This window comes from Canis lupus, chromosome 20 (assembly GCF_011100685.1).
Source record: "Canis lupus familiaris isolate Mischka breed German Shepherd chromosome 20, alternate assembly UU_Cfam_GSD_1.0, whole genome shotgun sequence".
NCBI classification, from domain to species: domain Eukaryota; kingdom Metazoa; phylum Chordata; class Mammalia; order Carnivora; family Canidae; genus Canis; species Canis lupus.
In genome coordinates this window covers 12,881,850-12,906,718 of record NC_049241.1, presented here as the reverse complement: position 1 = coordinate 12,906,718, position 24,869 = coordinate 12,881,850, and the positions used below count along the sequence as shown (strand labels likewise).

Here is a 24,869-nt window from a genome sequence, read left to right as displayed (position 1 = left end):
GGGGGGAAGTGTATTGCATTTGAGAAGGATGTATTTCAGTTGCCTTCACCATACGGTGTTTGAGAAATGTGTTTTTATTAGCCTCCTTGCAACATAAGCCCACAAACTGTTCAGCCCAGAGCCTGGGTAGTTATCATGTCTAGGAGTGAGCCACGTTCTGAGGCTCACAAATGATTGTCCTTCCTGCTCCATAGTTAATAATGCAGGTGTCAATGGGGCCAGAGTAGTTAACAGTTAACTAGATGGATTACGGATCTCCGGCCAGCCTGAGCCCATCACAGAGGCATGTGTACAAACCCGATAAGCCTGTGAGAGGTGAGAAGGCCACATCAGCCACCTTCACCTGGTCCTTGGCATGTTTCATTTTCTTCATTTGGTAGGACTTTGGGCTTTCACAGAGGGGGATCTTTGGGTTATTGAGTTAAACTTTAGCTGCCATGATGCTCATCTCAATTCAATTTAAGGTTTTTGGAAATAAACCTCCTTCAGGATTACTGTGCATTCATCAAAAGAGCAAACACTTCTTGAGCACCTGGTGGGTGCCAGGCATTGTATGAATTGACCATGATACAGTCAGGGATGAGATCAATCTGGGTCCTGCCCTCTAGGAGCTTACAGCCAGGTGGGAGAGATGGCCAGTAAGCCAGTTAGATAAACAACACCCTGGGAAGAAGCGTGAGGAAGGAAACAACCGGGTACAGAGTGTCAAGGAGAACCCACTTAGTATGATCAGGAAAGGCTTCTCTAAGGTGGTGCCATTTGAGCCCAAACCTAACAGATGAGAAAGGAACCAGCCATGTGAAGAGCAGAGGGCAAAAGTGTTCAGACAGACAGGCTGGCATGAGCTTGGACACTGGCCAGAGCTGAAGGAGGCCAAGGAGGTGGAAGCATAGCGATAGGGGGAGCAGGAATGGAATGATGGCTAGACCCAGTAATACGCTTGTCGTCAGGCAACCTGACTGCCAACTCCTAGTCAGTGCTTCTAAAGGGCACCAAGTTGGCTCAGGCCATCACCCGCTTGCATACACGTTACTGATGCCAAAGCCATAATATATTAAGCAGCACTTACACAGATGAGTGCTGTGTAATTTCATCCCATCATCTCCATCTTGTTTGGCCGTCTGTATGTCTTACTGTCGGATCCCAGGGATGTTCTCTACAGCCACAGGGAAGCTACCTGATAGGCCAGTACATAGTGAGGTGGGTCTGTGGGGTTGGGAGATACAGGTCCTGGAACTTTTCCTTTCAGTCCACGGGGAGCAGGGGTTAGGTAGGCTGTCACCTGAGAGTTGGTGGAATTGAGCAGAGGACTGAGGGTGACTGTGGGACCTCCATCAGGAAGGCACTTGCTTTGGTTGATGTTTTGCTATTTGCCAGCCAGTGTCCTTGCCCCTGGCAGGCCAGAGTATATTTATTTTTCTTTGGATTTTATGGTCGAGTGGATTTGTCATATGCTTGCTGAGAGCAGGGAAGGGAAAGTGACTGGTATAAAAAACCTCTGAGGTGCCAGGCCTCTACTAGGCTTTCCCCCACGTTCCCTCCTTTACTCCATCCAACAGGCCTCCTGGGTGGTGCATATCCTCTCCCCCCCCCCCCCCATTACAGGTGAGGAAAGGGAGGCTGCAAGGTAATAAATGGCCCATCCACACACACCCACCCAGCTCCTCAGTGCTCCCTGCCCATCCACTTCCACCTTGCTAAGTCTGCAGGATATAGAGCCCTTCCTCTGTGCCCTTGCTGCTGTCTGTGCAAACACAGGAAATGGGTGTGCAAAGGATTGTTCTTGACATCAATGCAGAGCTCAAGTTGGATGCCCTGTAGAACCTCGTAACTGTGCGGGCAGGAAAAGTCCATGTTGATGAATTGCCCTGAGTACACAGGATGGAAATAAGACCAAGATTGAAGTTCTTCCCCTCCAACTTCTGGGTTAGTTCTCTTTCTTGGTGGCACAGACTGAACCCCCGCGTGAAGTGGGAAGGAACAGGCAAACTCAGCCTCAGCCCCTGTGCCCTCTTATGTGGATGCATGATCGAAATTTTTGGTGATAGAGTCTTCCATACACCTCTTCTCAGGCCTTGTGCAGGTTGAGGCTCACTGAGAAGGCTTTCTGTGTACCCCCTAGCAAGACTGTGGGCAGGCGACTTGGGACCTCAGAGTTTCACCCTAACTGCCAGAAGTTACTTTTCATTGAATCATAGAATCAGCTCTGGAGGGCACCCTCAGAGGCACCTCCTGCAGCCACAGACATGCACTTGAGGTTGTTCTACAGCTTCTTCTTTAGTTGAGTGGATGTCCATGGACTGAGATTCTAAAAGCTCCCTGAGTACTTTAACAAAAGTGCTTCTTGAGGTCTGATCAAAGTCTTGTTTGCTGTAGACCACCTTTCCTTTTTATAAGCCTCATGCTGACATGAAGAGCAACCACAGTGCCTTCTAGCACTTGAGGAAGATTACCAAGGAGGGTCCCTACTGTAGTCCCCTGCGACACTAGTCATCTTCATTCTCTGGAAGCTTTCTATTTTTCTCTTCCATCTTTGACTGGAAGAAACAGCTGCCAGTATGCACCAACAAAGGATGCTGGCTTCTGGCACTCATAAGGAGGTTTGAGAATTGAACCCAGAGAAAATTTGTCATCTCCTTAATGTCTTATCTCTGGGTCAGAGATCCAGAGTCCTCTAGAAGGATGTCTAACCTGTCTTTCTAAAATCTGATTTTATTGTTAAAAATTGCTGGAGATGTTTACTTATAGTTTACCTACACATATAGGGACTTTGTGAGATAAAACCTTTAAAAAGTCTTTTTAGGAAATTTAGTTTGTTGGTGGTTGTTGTTGATGCATATGTGAGAAACTTAGTGTTTTGAACCACAAGGAGGAGGAACCAGACTGCTTACCAAATAGGGCAGGCTTTCTCCACTGGTGCTGATTCCTATGGGTGCTGAGAGATAAAAAAGGAGAGGTATTAAACTTTCCATCCTAGTAGAAAAATGGTTCTTATAGAACATTTATAGAAGTTGGACTTTACTGCTTGCTAAAACTGGAATTAATTCACCCTGAAAAGAGTCATGAAGAGCCACTGCCTTGGCCTTGACATTGGAGCTCAAGCCCTAACTTGGAGCTCAGTGACCAGACTAATTTGAGTGAGGATCACCTTGCCCTCCATCTCTTCTCTCAAGCATTAGAGAACTTTTTTTTTTTTTTTTAAATTTATGATAGTCACAGAGAGAGAGAGAGAGAGAGAGAGAGGCAGAGACATAGGCAGAGGGAGAAGCAGGCTCCATGCACCGGGAGCCAGACGTGGGATTCGATCCCGAGTCTCCAGGATCGCGCCCTGGGCCAAATGCAGGCGCCAAACCGCTGCGCCACCCAGGGATCCCATTAGAGAACTTTCTTTCAGAAAAAAGAACTTGAAATATGGGCATCTTTCTAACCTAGACTTGGTTTGCTTCATCACTTCTTTCTTTTGTGCTCTGACATTTATATTACCAGTGAACTCACTGAAGCTAAAGACATCCTCACAGAGCTTGGTGAGCTGAATGTTCCAGATGTTTACTGGTTAAACCTATCAAACCTTGCCAAAAAATTTCCTCCTTAGAGTGATAATCTATACCAAGGGAGTGTTTGATTCTTAATGCCTAATGTTAATTATTAGACTCTTTTATTATATCATACTTTTCCTGAAGTAAAGAATGGTAAAAAACAGTGATGGAAAAATAGTCCATATTGAATGTTTAGGGGCCATCTGCGAGGAGGTTCTGACCCCAAGCTTGTATTCTGCCTTTGATTACCTTGAACTCTGAGAAATGGAAGCAAAATTGTTTAGTTTTATGTCTAAGGGAATCTGAATAACTTCTATAGTGGAATTCCAGCTGGATTTTTTTTTAACTTCCTTTATTGTGACAGTTGCTGAGAACTGCTATTCACTGTTTTTGCCGTCCATTCAGAGATCATTTTGACCTGCTAGTATCAAGCCAAAATTGTTTATCACTGGACATTTTTTGGACATTACATACCTTTCCTTTGAAAGGGGGAGTGATAGATAACAGCAGCACCTTACATTTGAATAGGTTCCCATAGCAAAGTGTTTTTCACACATAATGTTTCATAACTGCAACCTTGATGGGGCCCTAGCTTCTATGTGATGCATACAAGGCAGGTGGTAAGAGTCTCCTTTTTTCAGATAAGGAACCGAGGGCATAAACGCTATTAAGTAAATTGCCCAGGATCACGTGGCTGGTTCGTGAGGAGCAAAGGCTAAAATTTAGGTTTCCAGACTTCCAGTTCTCCAAGCAGCTGTGCCTAACCACGTGTGCTTTATCACCTAGTTCATGGTTCATGATCTTAGGTTTTGATTGTCGTCCTTGGTTTCTAAATAAAGGACTCAAGATCTCTACCCGCCACTGTGTGACAATGGTTTTGTTAACATGTAACCCCTAACCCTGGCAAATCTTCAACTAGCAGAAAGGGGTTCGTTTGAGGGCCCATCTTAACAAGTAACAAGTGCATCAGGCCTCACAGGAAAGTTGGGGCATTCACATGTGTACCTATCACAGCTATTCTTTACTGTGAGAATAGTCTGTGTTTGTGCAGCTGAGAGACTTTGGGTGGTGGGGGGTGGATTATAAAAAGCCAGGAGGTGTTTAGAGGTCGACAAACTCTTGCTCAGGTGAGAGGTGTTTAACAAAGCACAGCAGTCTCGAGCATGGGCCGATGCTACAGACAAGTGGGGCCTGAGTCCTAGGGCACTGCCACCATTTCCTAGCTGTGTGACTTGGCAAGTTATTTAACCTCTTTAAACCTCAGTTTCCTTGTCTGGAAAGCGAGGTTAATAATAATACACACCACATGGAGTAGGTCTACGGATTAAATGAGATAGTATCTATAAAGCATTTAGGCAGTTCCTGGAAAATAGGAAGTGTTCAGTGACCATTCCCTGTAATAAGATTTATAGAAAGAGGGTCCCCGGGCAATGGTGAATGCTCAGTTAACCACAGGTACCGGAAGAGAACCCCATAGGTAGCCATTGGTAGCCTTGGTAGCCATTGCTGTCCTGTTGACACCTGCAGAGTATCTGTTCAAGCCAGAAAGGTCTGGTTGGAGGTCCCCTCAGGTCCCAGAAGCTACCAGGGCCAAGTCTGAGGTCCTGGGGCAGAGTGAAAAGAGAAAAATCAGATTCCAGGGAACAATTCCCCTCAGCCCATGAAAGTTCAAGCATTGAGCACTGTTTGGCAGTCACATTTTTCAAATTCTTGGACTCGGTCTGAGGACTGAATTCATTTTGCAGCAGATAAGTGACCACAGTGAATGTCATAGGCTGTAGTGGTTGGGTCATGTCATACTAGGCAGTGAAATGGAAAGGCTCATTCTCTGGAATCCCTCCAGGCCCAGCACAAAGGCGCCTAGAAGGTGGGCCAGCCTCAGCATGGAAATGCTTTCCTATGGGGCAGAATCAAAGTCCCAAAGCTGTCCTGGTAGCGCTGTGGACTCCTGCCCCCAGACCGCCCCTGCTCCTGTCCTACTCCATCCTGGATCACATCTACCTCCATTTCCTGCCACTCCCCATTCTTGTAGTTAAGATGCCTATAAAGGGCTTCTCCCTTCAGAAAGGCCTTGTGCTCCTGTAGGTGCGGGCTGGCTGGCTCTGTGTTCTGGGGTGCAGAGTCTGTCTTTGCCCTCCAGTCTCTGAACCCTGGGGAAGACGGCTTTTCAATAAGGTGCTCATTTGCTTACCTTCCCTGTGTGTGCCCTGTGCACGGGGCAGGCCTCTGTCTCCTATTCTTCTCCTGGGACCCCTTGCCTGTGGTGTGATTGAGGCTGTGACCTCTTGCACCTGAAGAAAGGAGTATCCAGCCACCCCCTCCCACACACTGCCTGCCTGTTACTAGAATAGTTGCCACTGTCTGCTAGTCTCTCACTTCAGGGGGCCTCTTATTTCAGAAGCCAGATGGGCTCATCATGAACCGTGCTCTGTTTCTTTGCAAGGACTTGAATGGCTGTAGTGAGTGGCTATCAGGCTAATCAAGCAATACCTTATTATTTTTGAGTGATCTGAAAGGATGTTTTCATTATTATTTTAAACCAAGACCTCAGCTCCTGAATCTCTCTGCAGCTTAAAGCAGCCCAAGGAGGGCAAACTGTGTCCACTTGACAGTTACCCAGGTCAAGAACATGCCCTCAGGCCACTGTGTCAACCATCCATAACCCAGCATGGTCAAAAGTGAGTGGCTTGGACAGTCGGAGACAAAGATTCCGTATGGCCTTGGCAAGTCCATTCCCCTGCTATAGGCCTCAGTTTCCTCCTTAATAAAATCTGGAGGGCTGGACTAAAGTGGTAGTTTCTAAACAATGTTCTTTGTTGCCCTGTTATTCCAAAGAGGCGTTCTGGTGACAGAAAGATGGTCCTTCCTGCAGCTGAACTGTTCTGTGTGTCTCTTAAACATAGGGTCTTTCTGTAAGGTGGTGTTTGGGGAGGGAGGAAGAATGAGTTTCTCTGCTGAGAACAACATTGGAAACTGCTGGACTAGAGTGCTTCTCACTTTAACATTTCATGATCTGTATTTCCTTTTTTGTGGTTCTTGTTTTTCAACTTGGCTTGCAACAGCCACACCTAGGTCCCCTCCCACCACTGCCCTCCAGAGCCCCCGTGGAGGGGGCCACTGTCAGTGGTCACTTGCTCACCTGCTCCGACCCCTGACTTCCTTCCTTAAAGCCAAGCCAAGCAGACCTGTTGTCTCTAATGTTGAGGGTTGATGCTGTGTGTCTGCCCCCAAACCAACCTTCGTTTCCTTTGAGTTCCCCATCCAACCACTGGTGCTGGTCCTCCAGGGGTTCCTTAAAAAGGCAGGATGATAGAAAAGAGTGGAGGGAACAGGGAGCATGGGACCTCTCCCAACCCAGCTGTATGATCTATAATAGGACAAATTTATGAACGATAATATCTATCTTGGCAGTCTCCTAAGATGCTGACAAGACCACTTGTATGGAAGGGGCTTTAAAACCACATGTGTTTTGGAGATACATGGAGAGTGATGAAAGGTTAGCCTTGAGGACAGCAACACAGATCCCTCTGCTGGCGGAGAGGTCCCTTCTCTGGACAACTTTACATAGTTCTCTAGCTTTCTGGAAATAAAGCTGATCTTTTCCCCCTCTCTCTTTTCATTGTGACACAATTCATATACTAAAAAATGCATAGATTTTAAGTGTACAGTTTGATCAGGTTTGACAAATGTTTATATCCATGTTTGTCTTCTATGGCTGCTGTAACAAATTACTACAAACGCAGTGACTTAAAACAACCAGATTTTTTTATCCTACAAGTTTGATCTGAGTCTTTTTTTGTTTTTGTTTTTTTGTGTTTTGTTGTTGTTGTGGCTGTTTATCTGAGTCTTAACTAGGCTGAAATCCAGGTGTTGGCCGGGCTGTATTCCTTTCTCGAGTCTCCAGGGGGAGAATCTGTTTCCCCTCCTTTTCCAATAGAGGCCGCCTGTGTTCTTTGGGTCAAGGCGTCTTGCTCCATCTTCCCAGCGTGCAGTGGCTTGAGTCCTTCTCAAATGGTCCCCCTCTGAGCTCTTCCATCATCTTCCACTTTTAAGGACCCTTGCAATCATATTGCCTCCCCTGATTATCCCCTAAGATAATATCACTCTTTTAAGGTCAGCAGCTTTGTTCCCTTTGCCATGGGAGGTAACACATGGTCACTGGTTCCAGGTTTTATTATTGTTGTTTTTCTGTCTACCACCAGCCTAATCAGGGTATTTCCTTCAGTCCAGAAAGTTCTCTCATTTCCCTTCCGTCTCCCCCCTCCTCACACTCCACAGGGACATCCTCTGTTTGGACTTCACTTACCACCATGTAAGGTTGCCTGCTTTAGGCCAGATGAATTTTGAATGACTAGGATGGGGTGCAGTGAGACCTTTGGAAAACAAAACGATCTCTACTTGACTACTGGCTCTTAATTGGAGAAAGGGGCGATTCATTGGTTCAGGGAGGAAAGTGGATGAGTAGCTTGTGGAAAAGACCCTGCTTTGAGAGCCTGAGGTCTGGGAGGCCAGAGTACCCACCTGCTGTGGTCTGAGATTCCACTTGATCTGGGGAAACAGTCTTGGGGGGGGGTGTCCCCTTTCCCTTCCCAAGTCCTCCAAACACAGTATCACGGAAAGAGGTTTAACAAGCAGGGATGAACTGTCCAGGGCCCTGGTTTCTCCAAATGCAGACAACCCTAGGCACCAGAGATGCGTAGTGAATGCCTCCAGGAGCCTCTAACTGAAGGCTCCTGTTCATCAAGCCCCCGGTCTCTCCCCATAGCACATCCTGCCTCTCTGGGGGAGGTCTCTTAGTTCTTCTGCACTGCTGTCACTTTTCACTTCTCCTCTTACACAAGATAGCACTGCTTCCCTTCTGGGGACCAAGCTTCTTCCTTCCAGAGTGTCTTTATTTAGATTCTCAGACGGGAGACCTGAGGCGACAGCTTTTGTCTCTCACAGCGTCTCGGTGAGGTTACGTTTGTCACAGTGTGGGCATCTCAGGGGTGTGATAAATACTTGATGTCCATTATCTTTTAGGGTGCCCTGATCTCTCAGAGATGAGTAATAACTACCTCTATGGCATTTTTGTGTGAGATAACACACATGAAGGCTTACTCTGAGTTCCTGGCAGCTTATTAGCAGTCGGGAAACATCGGCCATTGTGTGCATATTACTGTGATTTTTTCATTAGATCTTCATAACCACCATGCAGTACTGTTACCATACCCATTTTTCAGATGAGAAAATCCAGGTTTCAGAGATGTTGTCACTTTCTAAGGTGACATAGCTTATGAGTGGCAGAGCTGAAACCCAGGCGTCTCCAACTCCAGCGACAGAATCTTCACGCTTTACTAACCATGCCCTAGCCACTTACAGGGATGCCTTCACTGTGTGGTGTTTACATTATACAGATGTGATGGTGGTACCAAAAAAAAAAAAAAAAGACGATCAGTGGGCACTGTGCTAAGCACTTTGTGGGCACCGTGGCGGCCCTTCCACATGGGTTCAGAGAGGCTGAGTAACTTGCCTTTGGTCACCAAACTAGTGAGTGAGGGACCCAGGAGTCTGATTGGAAAGCCTGTCCTCTAACACCTTCATTAAAGAATCTTTTCCTTCCTTTGAGGCACTGGCAATATTTCTCTTATCTGATACTTAATAATAACCATGATAGAGCATACCTCTTATTTCAGCTTGATGGCTGGGTACCTCAGAGACTTGTGACTGCCCTGAATCATCTCTTTCACCTTCTAACCACCAGCCTTGTTTAGTTCTGGTTCTCTGTGCTTATTCATGTCTCTGTACCCCAGTGTCTACTTTATTATTTTGTTGACCACACTCTGTTTATAAAGCTGCTTCAGATCCTTGAAGGACTAAGGACTGATATAAATAATGCAAAATAAATATACTGGCCATTGCAAAACATATATAGAAGTGTGTAATCCTGTCGCTTGCCCTTCTCCCGTTTCATAAGAGGTTCTCTTACTCTGACCCTATCAGTTGACATCTGTTGGGTTAACCAGCTAGACGTTAAGCAGTGCAGTTTGTAGCCAGTGATTGGTCTGCACTGTGTTGCACTGTTACTGATGACAGATGGCAGGCTTTAGTTATTTATTTATTTGCCTACCTACTTAAAGTATATTTGGTTTTTTTGAGTGACCAGATTGTCCAAAGGATGCTTTTTAAGTTGCCTCCATGCAACAAGAAGACTTAATGGGGTAGCAACTAAAGTTCATTGCCCCAAGTGGCCACCTTCCAGTGCAGTCTCCCCCATGACCCTATGTGGGAGAGATATTCTATAACTTACCTTGGTAAAAAATGTAGTCACCATAATTAGGTGGTGATATGAGTTCTTCGTGCCCACATTTCTCCTTTTGTTTGTAGATGCATCAGCTCTCAAAGAAGTGAACAGTTAGAACTTGCTTTTTCATATTTGAGCAGTTTTCCAGAATTAATCTATGTCGGGGATTTACTTCTGGCACAGTCACTGAATATAAGCAGGGTCTGATTGAGAGGGTGTAGTTACGATGATCCATGAAGTATTGAGTTGTATTCATTCTTTCATCAAATGGTTAGGAAGCTCCTTCTATGTGTGGGGCTCCTCTGGGTGCTCTGGAGACAGCTGTGAAGCATACAGGTGAGGCACCTATCCTCTTGGAGTTTACACTGTATATAAGACCTACAGTAAGTAGGTGAATGACAAATACAACAGAGACCAGTTGCTATGAAGAAAATAAAACAGGGCAGGGAAGAATAAGCAGTTTCTGGGTTGCTGCTTCCATAGGATTATCAGGATGGCCTCACTGGGGAGGTGATGTTAGTGGGAATACCAAAGCATGAGGGAACCCTAGCCTAGCCAAGGAACGAGCCAGGAAAAGCGAGGAGAGCAAAACAATGGCTCTGAGTGTCTGATACAATACTCTTTGCCAGCATTCTCTTGGGTCAGTTTCATAGGGATAAATGGCTATTTTGGTAAAAACATCCTTAGGGTGATTATTAAATTACTGCATCTTTTCCTTACTAGGCTACCAGTTTCATGGGGGGCAGGGTCTAGGCCTCTTTTTGCTCACTGTTGTATCTCCTATGATGGACGTAGTGCCCAACACATGACAAGTGCACAGTGAATGGCTGGAAGGATGAATATACAGATAGATGTATAGGTATGTGGATGAATGAGTAAATGGATGGAATGACAGATGGAGAGATGAAATAGTAAGAAACTGAAAAGAGGACTTCAATGTGGTAAAGGGCAATGGAGGACGCTAAAGACTTGAGCTTGGTTCAAAGTGTGTGGGAGTCATGGAGGACTCTGACACATGCAGAATAAGGCAAAGCAGTAGGTAGGTGATGACTTGTACTGCCACTGGGAGTGGTTGGAGGGGAAAAGATAGAATCAGGGAGCACAAGTAGGAAGGACGGATCTTATGCTGTATATTGGAAACATCCAGAAGTAGGGAAGAACAGTGAGATGGAAAGGAAAGAACATAGTCAAGAAGTGCTTTGTAGGCAAATGAGACTAACATTTGTCAATGCAGCATAGAGTCTAGTAGCTAGAAGAAGGGTCACAGTGACTACAGTTTCCTTTTGGCAAATGAAAACGTGGTGGCTCTCCTGGGGCATGCTGAATCTGGCAGCAAGTGTTGGGGGCCATGGAGGCAGGGTGAGATGGAGGAAGTAAGAGGCTATGACAGCTGATAAGATTCTACTTTTTTCTAAGATTGCAAGCCTAGGGCTACCTTTGGTAGAGAAATGCCATCTTTCTACATGGGGGAGGATATGAAATTGGCAGAAAGATCCAACTGGGAGAAGAAAATATATTGTTTAGAGCTTTGTTTTATTCCTCTGGAAATGACCGTATTGTATTTTTATGTAAATAATTCACAACAGCGTGGTGTTTGCAAAGGGGTGAAAAGAGAACACTCATAAATGAAGTTGAGACACCATATTGTGTTTTTACATCAACATTGTATACTCTTGCTTGTAGTGGGCCCAAAAACAAATGTGCATCCAAGAGGCAAGCTACCTGTTAACTTGGAGCTTCTTCATCTAACCATTTCTGACCTGTCCTTCAAGACCTGGTTTGAAAATCACCTTTTCTACAAAGATTCTGGGATCACTCTGGCCCACTGTCACCCTTGGCAGCTCTGAGCTTCTATGATGTAACTGTCTGTGTAGCTTCTGGAGCACTTGTTACTTACACATTTTTTTACTTATGGATTTGTCATCCTAACCTGCCATGGAGCCCTACAGGGGCAGGTAGCACATCTTACTCATCCATATATATTCACAGGGCTGTGCAAAGTGAAGGGGCTCACAGGAATCTTAAACATAACACATGACAGGACCTGCAATAACCACCAAAAATACATTGTTTCCATTATTAATGGAGTTGTTTTGAGTGTGTGCAGGGGCTGCATCTTAATAGACTGGAATCTCCCATCACCCTTTAGCATGTGTCCCAAGCCTATATGACTGCTCATTAAAGACATCCCATGGCAGATTGCTTTAAAGTCTCTGTGTAGAAAATCTCAAGCCATACGATCCAGAGAGCGATAGTGCATGGGACCATGTTTAACTTTGGTCCAAACCTAGACTGTTTGTGAGGTTTTGCAGCAGGCTCTGATCTCTGTGAGGTTTTGGTGTCTTGAATGGGATTGGATCACTGATCTGTCACAGTGTTGAAAATTTGTGGGTTTTCCATGGCAGCACTCCTTTTTCTGCCGGTTAACAGAAGATAAGAAGTCAGAAAAATTCTTCAAGGTCTTCTATGACCGAATGAAGGTCGCCCAGCAAGAAATCAAAGCAACAGTGACCGTGAACACCAGTGACTTGGGGAATAAAAAGAAAGATGATGAGACAGACAGGGATGCCCCATCACGGAAAAAAGGTAAGTGTGGCGTGGCCCTCCCTCCAGCTGGACCTCCAGTCTTTGAACTGTATTACGACTGAAGCTTTTGGGAGAAGCAAATCAGTCTGGTTATGATAGAATTCTTCCTAAGTAACCAGAGCTGAACTACCATGCATTGGTGGTTTTCCTTGTGTAAAAAATTTACATACCTTCTTCTTAGTCAAACTCAAGGTTTTATTGGCAGGAACTACTTTTATAATCTTTTCCTGTAATTTTCTATTCAATGTTAGGAAAAGTTAAAGAAGACATACACCTTGGGGGTGCCTGGGTGGTTTACTCGGTTAAGTGTCCGACTCTTAATTTCAGCTCAGGTTATGATCTCAGGGCTGTGGGATTGAGCCTCGCATCAGGCTCTGTGTGCAGCAGGGAGTCTTCTTAAGATTCTCTTCTCCCTCTCCCCAGTGCTTGTACGCTTTCATGCACACTTGCTCGCTCACTCTCTTTCCCTCTCAAATAAATAAATCTTAAAAAAAAAAAAAAAGGACACACATTTTAAAACTGGGTATCCATCACTTAAATTCCCCCTTATTTTCAAAATTATTTGGAAGTTTCTAAAGCTTTTCATTCATGATGAATGAATGAAATCATTCATCACTCAAAGAGAAGTCATACTTGGAAGTAGGTAGATGCACCAGTGTTGGAATCAAATGGCTATGAGGAGGTTAATGAGCCACTCTGAGCCTGTTTCTTCAGGTTTAGAACTGGGCTTCTCAGACACAGCACATTTGGTATCTGGAGGATGAGTTGCTGGAGGGGCTGTCCTGTGCACTGTGGAATGTTTAACAGCATATGTGGCCTCTACCCAGTAGATGCCAGTAGCCTGCCCTGCAGCCGACTAGAAGTGTCCTCAGATTTTGCTAATTGTCCCCTGGGTGGGAGTGGGCACCAAATCAGCTCTAGTTTATAACTACTGGTCTAGAATGGGAAAGGTTAACATTTACTGAGTTACTCTCTATGAACCAGACACTGTTCAAAGTCCTTTACATCCTTTACTTCATGTAGAACTGAGGTTAACCCTGTAAAATAGAATTGTTAACCCCATTTTACAGATGGGGAAACTGAGGAGCGGAGGTTGACTTGTCCTTGTTAAGGCTATACAGCGAGTAGGCAGTAGAGTCAGGATTTGAACCTAGGGGCAGTCTGGCTACAGAGTGTCTCACTCTTCACTCTGATGCCTAGTTGCTCTGAGGATTTGATGCTGTGGTACTTGATGGGAACCACTCAATCAATTGTCACCATAACAGTAATTCGGGTTGCGGTCATTGTTATGTTGACCCTCTCAGAGGCTTCTCTAGTTAGAATCCACTGATGCTCTCCCCGTTTTGCAGATGAGGATGCTAAGGCCCAGAGCCACATAGGTTTGTGAGGCTGACAGAGCCAATACTAAAGCTTTTCCTCTAAAACAGTATAAGCATAGGTGAAATGTGAGAGCCATGAGCCAGTGGGCAGAGCATGACTCCGTTTTAATCCTAAGGACTAAGAGAAGTGACTTCTTGGAGTGTTTGGCTAACCTTAAAGATTTCTAGTGAATACAAGGACTTACATTTTCTAATGTTATCTTTTGTGCAGTGGCTAGTACTCCTGAGGACTCAGCAACATTGAGTGTCTTATGTTTGCATTCTAGCCAAAGAGCCCTCGACACAAATAACAGAAGAGGCCCGAGATCAGCTCCTGGAAGCCTCTGCTGCCACCAGGAAAGCCTTCAGCACCTTCAGGAGGGAGGCTGACCCCGATGACCACTACCAGTCCGGGGAAGGTGCCCAGGCCACGGCAGATAAGACCAAGGATGAGCTGGAAATGAGCGCGGTCATCACCATCATGCAGCCCATTCTCCGGTTCCTACAGCTTCTGTGCGAAAACCACAATCGAGACCTGCAGGTGAGGGCTGGCCCCTGGGAGTTACAGCTCCTCAGACATCTCTGCTCCCCTCACTGCCACCAGCTCCCCTCACTGCCACCAGCTTCCTTGAGTCAAGGATGGTTCTGACATCTGGGCAACTGACATGTTTCTTTGTCCTTCTTCCCTACCATCTCCACAGGGACAAGAACCAAATCTCTTGCTCACCAGTATAGGTACCTACTGTGTACATATTGAAATATGGGTATGTGGTAGCTTACCACTGTTTGGCACATAGATCCATAGGTAAGACTTGGATGGATGCACGAATGATTCTGATGAATCAGATGAATGATTAAATATACTAGACTTACAAAATCTGATACGTAGAAAGTCCTATTAAATATTTTTTGGTTGAATAAATGAAGTTGCCTTCCAGGGTTTTATACAATAGATGCCCAAATATATGTGTTTAACTGATTATTCCAGAAATCTTTTGTTCACTTTTTTATTGATGTTGGGATGATAACAATGGCTGAGGTATCAGGCACTTAGGATATCTTGGATGCTAAGTGTTGCTGACATCATTATATTCATTTTATAGATAAGGGAACTGAGGTTCAGGGCATAAAGTAGAGAACCAGGACTTGAACCCAGGCCGTCTGACAGTGGAACTCATGTGATCAACCACCATGTTAAGATAGCATATTTTCTCCCTTACAGTTTCCCCACCAGCAAAGCCTATATGGAAAGGGCTCAGGATGGATTCCAGAGATGTTTCTTTCTACTGAATGAGCATAGATCTATGGAGCCAATCACTCCCCAGGGAAAACATGCTAGAGCACCAGGTCCTTGGCCATTGCCTGGTTTTGCTTCTGGCTTTGGGAAAAACACCCCTCTCTGCCTAAAAGGGATTGTGGATTAGTAACAAAAGTGTGTCTGAACAACTCCACTAAGATAGAATATTTCTTCCTAAAATAAACAAGTTGACAGTGGTAGTTCAGTTACTTGTATAATTATGGTGTGAAAAGGAAGCAGTGGCAAAGACAAGGTGCATATTTCCCTTCCCAACTTTATTCATCAGGTGATTTGATGGCCTTTCACATGTCACCTGTGGCCAGACCCTTTGGGGCTGCCACCGTAAATCACTCATACTTCAACCTTGCCATATAATCTGTGCCTGGATAAGTTGAGTAAGAAAATACATTGTTAAACAGTAAGACAGAACAGGGAAAAGGAACTGGGTGAAGTTTGCAGTATTAATAATTTCTACACTGATATTTAATTTTAATCAAATTGGTCTGAGCCTGAGCTTTGAAAAGGCAGGTATATTCAAGGTCATCCATCAGCCAAATATGGCCCATATTTAAAAATGAAAGAATTTCCCACAGGCCCCATTGGGCTCTTTTTTCACATTGCTGTTCATTCATTTCCTCCATTGACCTTCCCTGCTTGATCCCTATGTCTGAGTGTGGGGTTCTGGCTGTTTTTCTTTTCTTGCCTATTGCTCAAATATTCCTACTTTGGACTTAGACCACATTGGCCCTAGATCACTGGGACTGCCTAGCTCAGCTGGGTAGAACAAAGTATTCATGACTCAAAGATCCAGGGATTGCTTGTTGTCTCATTGGCTGGCATTCTGTCTGCAGGCCAACTGTGCCCTCTCCACCTTCCATATGTACACCATTAGTCATGAGGGAGACTGGCCAAGGGAGTGGGAATGACACCATGGAAAGCCAGGCTGTCCCACCAGCAAGAAAGCAAAGCCAACTGTGGCATCTTTGTGGATGGAGGGACCTCCCTGCTGCTGGGGCTATTTCTAGCTGAGCTTGGTGGTCAGTGCCCTGTACTATTCCCTCATACTGCTGTTACTGGTCTCCACCCACCTTGGGCTCCAAAGGGAAGTGGGTTGAGACCGTGCCTATGCATGTATGTTTATTTCATCATCTGGGTGAATACTTGCTCTGTGCTCGGCATTGGTGGTGACAGAGACCTCACCCCTTCCCATACAGAGCTGAGAGTCTCAGGCAGGAGCCACTCGGGGAAACCCAAGATGCTGTGCAGCATGATAAGTACCATAGTGGTATCATCCCAGGGGTTTTGTGGGTTCATAGCAGGCAAACCAATCCACTATGCTGGGTCTAGGCTTGTCAGAGGACTTGATAACTGCCGAGTTCTAAGCTAACACAAGACTGACTGGAATAGAATCCATCCACGAATGTCAGAGGGTCAGTCCTGATGTGCTTGTCTCCAGCCTGGTCTGCTTTCATGGACCTGTTCTGACTCTTCCACTGTACCCCCTGATTTTCCTTCTTTACCACCATACCCAGCGTCCGCTGTGGAAGTAGAGTAATGCTTTCATTGAGTCAATTTGCCTTTCCTGTTTGGAAGTTTTCAGTTTTAGTTTCGTACTGTAGCTCTTCACAAAACTGTCCTTGGAACTAAGACGCTAAGAACCCCGAGGACAGACGCACCTTCTAATGAGTCTTTCCAAAACTTGATTCTCCAACACATCGCTCTGTGGAAAATAGTACTAGGGGAAAGGAAAGCATATGGTATATTTTAATATATTTTTTAAAAGTCTTAGCAACTTAATCTTTGAAAGTATCATAAGCATTATCCATGTCAATGGTTTTATACTTTTTTGGTTTTGGCCACAGAATCCTTTAAGATCTTATGCAGAAATGTACTAAGTAAAGCAGATGAGAGCAAAGCTGCTCTCTTCAGAGTAAGAAACTACAGAGTGTGAGAACTTTCCTTTCCTCCCTTACCTACCAGGGCCCTGAGAGGTGTTGCATTTCAGGAATCCCTTAGGATGCAGGGACCAGTTGGAAAACCAATGATCTGAACCAGTGGTTCACAAATGAAGGTTAGAATCATCTTTAAAGACTCCCACTGTGTCATACACACTGAGATGTTGATAAAATTGCTCTGATAGGATGACATTTGTAGAAATCTGGTTCTTAAAATGATAGTTTTGAGTGGGGTTCACCTACTCTGAATGCCACCCTGTTGGCAGAGTCCCAGAACAGATGGTGGATCTCTGGGTCAGGGTTTTCTTGTGTACTAAAGGGAGGAGAAGACCTTCTCATCATGACAGAATTACTGTCCCCACCCCTGGTATAAAGAAGTACAGATAAGCTCCAAGAGAGAAGGAATCTGGCCTTTTGAAGTTGCCCAGCATTTCTTGTCATATTTATAACCTTAACTTTCCTGTTAGTAAATGTTTAGTAGAGATAAGGCCACTGCCTTTGGCTTTGCCAAACAGGCAGTTGCTGCCTTAAGCAAGCTTTGTCCACAGAAGTAAGAATGGGAAGAACTATTCTTGAGACATTTTGCCTGTGCTTTCTATCTTTCTCCTGAGGGGTTGGCTTGTTTCATCTGGCTTAAGGAATGCAGGTCTCTTGCTACTGACATCTGTATGAGAACAGGCTTGAAGTCTTTCTTAATTCACCCATCTTGACTTGATCCCTGGCCCTCCAAGGAAAACCACAAAAAGAACAGTGTTTCCCTAGCTTAAACATGGCAAGGTGGTGTGTGCAAAGGGTGAAATCGACTCCGTGAATGTAGAAAGAGTCCCTGTTAGCCTCCTAGTGATTGGCATCCCTCTATTTTTGTAGAGGACAAAGGAAATGGATCTCAGCTAGGGAAGGAGAGATTCTGGCTTGACACTCTGCAAAGGCCATGAGCTATGGGAGAGGCTTTCAAGAAAGGGCAGCCACTTAACCTTCATGGGTAGTTGAAACATAATAGGCTTGAGGACTTTACAAGTCCCCTTTTCTCCTATCCATTCAATTTAATTCAGATTATTTTAGCCAGTGTTTATGACACACCTGGCATGTGCCAGTCACTGTGCTAGCTGTCAGACACTTCAAGCTATCAGCATGGTCCTGGGTGAAGCTGACAGATACCCCTATAAGCACATGATGAAATGTAAGGAGGGCTAAGAGAGGTGTGTGCCATTCTCCGATCTCATTGGAGTCAGGATGGAGCCTCAGGAGGGCTTCCTGAAACAAATGGCTTGGGACTCCATCCTGAAGGAAGAGGAGTTCATCAGGGTAGAGATCGGGGGAGAGTGATAGGCAGAGGGAATGGTGTGCCTAAAGCCCCAGAGAAAAGAGAATGAAGAGTGCTTGAAGAATAGGAAGAAGCTCATTGCTGCCTGGCAGAGAAGGGCATGGTGGGAGCAGTGATGTCACTGAGCAGAAAGGGTTATGTTGGTAGCAATGATGTCACTGAGCAGAGGGGGGGCATGGTGGTAATGATGATGTTACCGAGCAAGGGGGGCATAGTGGGAGCAGTGATGTTACTGAGCAGGAAAGGGGGCATGGTGGCAGCCGTGATGTCCTTGAGCAGAGAGGGGGGCATGGTGTGAGCAGTATGAGTTTGAGTCTCATTTCTTTTGAGAAGTAAATGGCCTGGAGAGCCATGCTATGAGTTTCAGCCTTGGACAGCTGGGCTCTCTCCTGCCCTCTTCCTGAAGACTTCTCCCTCTTTCTCTGCAGGATGAGGAGCTCAACTGGGCCCTCAAGCAGGTAGCATCTTTCCATATTGGCACATATGGACCTACCATAGTGTTTCTAAGTTGTAATATTAGATGATGCTGGTATACTGTATCTAACTACTCCCCAGTTGATGGACATTTAAGTTGTTTCCAGTTCTTCACTGTCACAAACAGTGCTGTAGGGAATATCTAATACATACTTTGTGAATAGAAGTCAGTATTTTTTTTTTTTTAGAAGTCAGTATTTTATAGAAGTGGAATTACTACCATGTCAAAGGTCACATTTATTTTATATCTTGCTTTTTATAGTACCAGTCTTCTGTGGTAAATAAACATGTAACTTTTATAACTGCTTAAAAGAATTTTTGCAGTTAATTTTTGCTTCTTTTCAAGAAGAGATTTAAGAGTCTCTGACAAAAATCTCTTCTTCATCAAAATAGATTCTGCTTTGTGAGGTGGTTGAATGTGGTTTACTTGATTTTGTGGAGGAAGTACGTGCTTTTTTGTCTCTTGTTAACATTATGGGTTTAGCTGGAGGACATCTGTTTGGGCACATGCACATAAGAACACATTTACTCATTCTTGCCTCTTCCTTTAATAATTCATGAGAATGGCCATAAAAGATAACCTAAGTTTCTACCATGGCAATGGGCTTAAGTCAGCCTGTAACACCTTATTTTGTGATGAACCATCCCTAGTACTAGACTCTGGGCATTCAGTATCCAGACTACACCATCATCTTCTAAACATAAGCATTGCCCTTTGAAATGTCAAATTCCTCTGAACCTAATACCTAGTGGGAGAGACATGGACTGGAGTAGGAAAAAGAGAAAGGGGAACTCAAAAAGGCTTTAGGTGTCTGTCAAGGAGGAGCCCTCCTACACAGTATCACATAGAAAAGCACCTTGGAGAATAAGCTGCAGTGTTTGGTGTCCATTGCCATAGACCAAATCCACAGTTGACCATCATGGAGGCTGTCTCTTCTCTCCAGTGCTATATCTCTCTGCATAACTGCTGATCAATTGAGGGCATCAACCAATTAAATACTAACAAAATGGCCATATGAATGACCTTTTCTTTCTTCTCTCTGACTTTGCCCCCTCCCTACCGCCCCCCCTCCCCGCCATCTGGGGACTGCCTAATTGTAGAACTTCCTTCGTTGCCAAAATAACAAGACCAACTACAATTTGGTGTGTGAGACGCTGCAGTTCCTGGACTGTATTTGTGGAAGCACTACTGGAGGTCTTGGTCTTCTCGGGCTCTATATAAATGAAAAGAACGTAGCCCTCATCAACCAAACCCTGGAAAGTCTGACTGAATACTGTCAAGGACCATGCCATGAGAACCAGGTACCTCCATTTTTATTTGGGGGTGGGAAAAAGAAGTTGTTCATCATTTTGGAAATGTTGACAGGAACTAGTTCAGAAGTCACATAACATTGCCTGTTGGCCTAGGAAGTCACTAGAACTGGAGGTCTTTTATACAGCAGTCAAGAAGGAGCTATGGTGCTTTATCATGCTTCAGAACTGGCCTAATCAGAGACATTACCAGGCTTGTCCTTGGTATCCATGCATGGCATAGCATATCTTGGCTTGATTTTGTTTGATTGTCCAAATTTGAGTAACTTGACTAGGGGTAGATAATAAAGTTGGAGTTAAATTAAAGACCAGAAGGCTGGGCTCTATTTTAAATGCTAGGAAAAGGTTTAAACCTAGCTAGAGAGAGAAACCTCGTTACCCACAAGACAGCTTGAACAATATGAGGAAACGTTCAGTTGAGATTTTTAACACCACAGACATTCAGAGAAAAGAAAGCCCCATCAGTCCTGATGTTGGCCTCTCAAGAAGTAGATTTTTAGAGGGGAACTCAATCATATCTTCAGTAGAATGTCTATTGCTTATCTGTGACTTGTTGCAGACTTTGTGAGTTTTTGCATTAGTACTAGTGATGATTATGATTTTTAACTCTAATTTTGGCTTCATCCTGGCTGAAGGGGATAGACTAAGTCTGAAATTGCCAGTTCTAAATCCATTTGAATAGTGAAGGTGTGATACACTGTGTTACTTGGGGAGCAAGGCCAGGACCTTCACTCAGGGGAGAAGAGTGGCTGACAAAAGGGACAACTCATTGTGTATCAAACACCTGGTCATAGTTGGCTATAAATATGAGGTTAGCATGTGTTGGATCCACTTTCCTTACTTGGTTCGCTGATGAGACAGATGGTGTAGTCAAAGTTAAAATGAAAAGGAACAAGAAAAATTACAACAGGCTTGGGGGAGAAGGTTTTATCTAACATGTAAGTGAATTTCCTTATAACCTCAAGTTTGCTTTTCTGCCAAACAGAGGTCTGTTAAAAGGAACATATTGGAGTAGATTCTGCTGCAAATGGGGACCCTTACCTGGGGGAAGATGATTAATTTGAGTATTGTGTGAATTAAACAGGAAACGTGTTTTCCAGGCTTAGGCCTTAAGCGAGAATATGAAGTATGAAGACCAAGTGCTATAGAGAGAATGGAACACACCTTTAAAGGGGAAAACAGGGCTCAGAACCCAGAATCAGTCACACACCGTATTTTCCCTTAAGAACAAAAGCCAACCTTACTGCACTATTTGGATTAGACACGAGCAATTTATCAGTTACAGTGCATGGGGACTTTCCTGCTGTTTACTGTTAATTCTGAAACTAGCGATTTTCATCTGTCTTTTATTTTTACCACTTTCTCACGGAAAATTTGCAGCTCTCCCCTTGAGACATTACTGGGAGTGGCAAGAATTGTGTTGAAATAGCAGTTCAGCCTGTTGGCTTTTGACATCTGATTTATGACCAGCATTTGTGTAAATGTCTGTGTGTGTGTGTGTGTGTGTGTGTGTTTCCTCAGAACTGCATAGCCACCCATGAATCCAATGGCATTGACATCATCACAGCTCTGATCCTCAATGACATCAATCCTTTGGGAAAGAAGAGGATGGACCTTGTGTTAGAACTGAAGGCAAGTAGGAATTGAAAGCAAAAGACAGTAGCATGTGAAAATAGTCACTTTTGTGTTTTGCTTCCACACGTGAGACGATCAATGTTGCAAAACTAAATACAGGCAGTTCTTTGAGACTAAATGAATGATCCATGTTGTAGGTTCTGACTAAAATGCAAAAATTCAGTCTTCCCCTGCAAATAAGGGTCTTAGGACAGGATACCACCTCCAATATTGATTTCTTAAGCATATCCCCAAAGAAGAAAACCCTCATTTGCATTTAGAGGTTCCAAAGATTATTTAATAGTCCAAAGACCTCTCGGTGTCCAGAGTGTATTTCAAAATGTGTTAGCCTCACTGAGCTATTTCCTTTTAAACCATTCCCATGTTGGGGCATGTTGAGATCTGTCCTCTGTCTTACACCGGTACCCAGCAGTAAGCACTTTGTCACTGTCACAGAACTGCCTATAACTGCAGGGTTTAGCTGAAAAGCTGATCTGTGTCGATTGCATAAACAGTGTCATGGGAAAGAAAGGTCATTAAGGGAAGGTGTTAACACAAAAGTCCACAAGAATTGCACCATTATTTTTATTTTTCCTTTAGTATTTATAATTAAGAGTCCAAATTGATAGCTAATTTGACTTGGATGTGTGATTTAAATGGATTTCTTTGTGAGTCTACTATTTTTAATTCCTTTGACCACATGTGTTGTAGAATTGACTTGAACATCATTCAAGCTCATGCACCTGGCTCCCATTTATCAGAATGTATATGATGAGAGCCTGAAATGAACAGAATTTTATGGGCTATTGATCACCCTTGCAGTGACTTTTTCAACTAAACAATCTGTGGATTGCGATAGAGATTTGTGTGCTCTGAAAAGCCACCATTTGATACCACAGCATCCTGACTGAATGCCTCTGACCTGTACTTGGGAAGGAAAAAAAATACTGCCCCCTCTTATGCAAAATAGCAGGAACTTTCCAATCCTATACACAAAGCAGCATACAGGTTATCCTAGGCCCAGGATCTAAAATGAGGTCAAGCCAAGAAGTGCAGGTTTTGGGCACGTGAAAACTTTGAATGTAATGGGAAATTTGGATTTGGCATGCATACAGTGCTCTTTTGGGTCACTTTTGTTAACTGGTATCAGCTATACTCTCATTATAATATTAGGGGTTATGAGAGCTGATTGTAATACTTTAAGAACAGTACTGTTTAAAAAAAAAAAAAAAAAAAAAAAGAACAGTACTGTTTTAATTGCCTGCCTTCTCTGCCCCACAAGGCTGAATAACAAGGTTTAAAGCCACACCTGCCCCGAAGGCATCATGGGTCCATGTAGCGGTCCTTCCTGACCGTTGTCATCATAAGGTTGCCAATACACCCACAAGCACCCATGTTTAAGTTCCCAATTTCCATTAGGATTTGTGTCAACTAACATTAGGGAGAGCAATGCCCAAACGATTATGCTCTTCCGTGACCCAAAGCAGATTCTGCAGTTACGGTTTTGGGGTCTGCAGTGGCACGTTCCCTGTCGCGTGCAGCTGAGTTTTGCCGTACCGGACCCGTGGCTCTGCCATAGGATGAAACGTCTGTCTATCCAGCCAGGATGCAGCACTCACCGCAACTGGGCACACACAGTCAGGCCAGCCACCCCAAGCTGCTCCGCTCCATTTTCTCCTCCCTTTGTTTGTCCAATTAGAACAACGCTTCCAAGTTGCTGCTGGCCATCATGGAGAGCAGGCACGACAGCGAGAACGCAGAGAGGATACTTTACAACATGCGGCCGAAGGAACTGGTGAGTAGATGGCCGATGGCCTGGCCGTGACACCAAGCAGAGGCAGAGCAGTATTTGTGGCAGAAAGAGAATCCGTTTCCTTGAGTTTTCTTAAAGATGCCAAAGATTAGAAATCTAAGGAGAGCACACACAGCCCCATTCGGCCGCCGCCCGCCCTCACCTCCTCCTTACCCCTCTTGAGAGCCAGGGCAGCGAGTGCACTGGAGGCCTAGCAACCTGGAGTTCAGGTCCACAGCTCTCCCTTTCTGCCAGGTCACCTTGGGCGGGCACCTGACCGCTCTGAGCTACTGTTGTCTCATCCCTAAAAAGATGATAATATCATGTTGGCCGGAGGGTGATTCTGAAGACTAAACGAGGACTAGGAATCAGGCCCCTGACATAGCACCCGGCACACCATCCGCCCTCCTCCACCCCCGTGAACTGTAGAACTCCTTTCTCCTCCTTTTCCTCATTGGCTACTGCTCTAAAGAATCCCCATCTCTTCCGGGGGCCAATAGTCTGGGCAACAGAAGGGTTTTCCTTGGGTGCCAATGTATGGGTTTTGTTTTTTCTTAAAAAACAAATTTTGTTTATTTTTGAAAGGTGATATTCACAATGGGCTGTGATTTCCAGGGTGAGGGTTAGTGCTGCAACCTGGCAGCTCTCGGAGACAGTGAAATGAGCTGAGGACAGAACTCTGTTTGGACTTTTTCCCACACAAACTGTAACTGACAGAAGTAAATGAGAACACTAAAACTTTTCTGTCGCCTGGTGACCTGTGTGCACTGGGGGCTGGGCTAAAGTCCCTTCATGTATCCCTTGAAATAAAGTTAACAGTGAGCCCAGCTCTTTGATCTCTGAGGTCAGGAATGAGTTCTCAGCCTGAGATGGACACCATCTCTGAGTTTATATAATAGCTTATGTAACTGAGGGGTTGGTGGGGGCGCTCAAGGCATCCCTCATGAGTAGAGACAGAATGACTTCACAGAGACCTCATTCCAACTCTCATGGACCAACAACATGCCCCCATCTTGGTGGGGGGGGATGGGTGGGTAATGTGAACACCCAGGGCTGTGGTGCCACAGGCTTCTGGGTGGCCCCCTTGTGGTTGGAGAACATCATTCCCAGCTCACAGGAAGAGTCAAAGGCTTCCTGGAACAAATACGGTTCTAAGAATCCACATAGAAGAGAAACTCTAATGTCTAGGACACACCTGCATATATGTGCATGCACATGCATGTGTGCGCACATCTATATTCTTGCCCCCACATCCCGTGCAACATGTCTATTCATTTTGGTATTAGAACTAACAGGAAATCCAGCTCAGAGAGCGAGCCTCTCAAGGGTCTTTTCTCTA

General features: G+C 44.7%; 1 protein-coding gene across 13 annotated transcripts in view; it reads left to right on the top strand.

Moving 5' to 3' along the window:
- ITPR1 (inositol 1,4,5-trisphosphate receptor type 1) overlaps positions 1-24,869 on the top strand; it is a 319,048-nt gene that overhangs the window by 234,098 nt on the left and 60,081 nt on the right. For all 13 annotated transcript variants that reach the window (XM_038565792.1, XM_038565795.1, XM_038565791.1 and 10 more), the window contains 5 exons: positions 12,225-12,405; positions 14,051-14,304; positions 19,915-20,115; positions 21,646-21,756; positions 23,438-23,533. In XM_038565792.1, the coding sequence (XP_038421720.1) occupies positions 12,225-12,405; positions 14,051-14,304; positions 19,915-20,115; positions 21,646-21,756; positions 23,438-23,533 (843 nt within the window). The remainder of the gene's footprint in view (positions 1-12,224; positions 12,406-14,050; positions 14,305-19,914; positions 20,116-21,645; positions 21,757-23,437; positions 23,534-24,869) is intronic.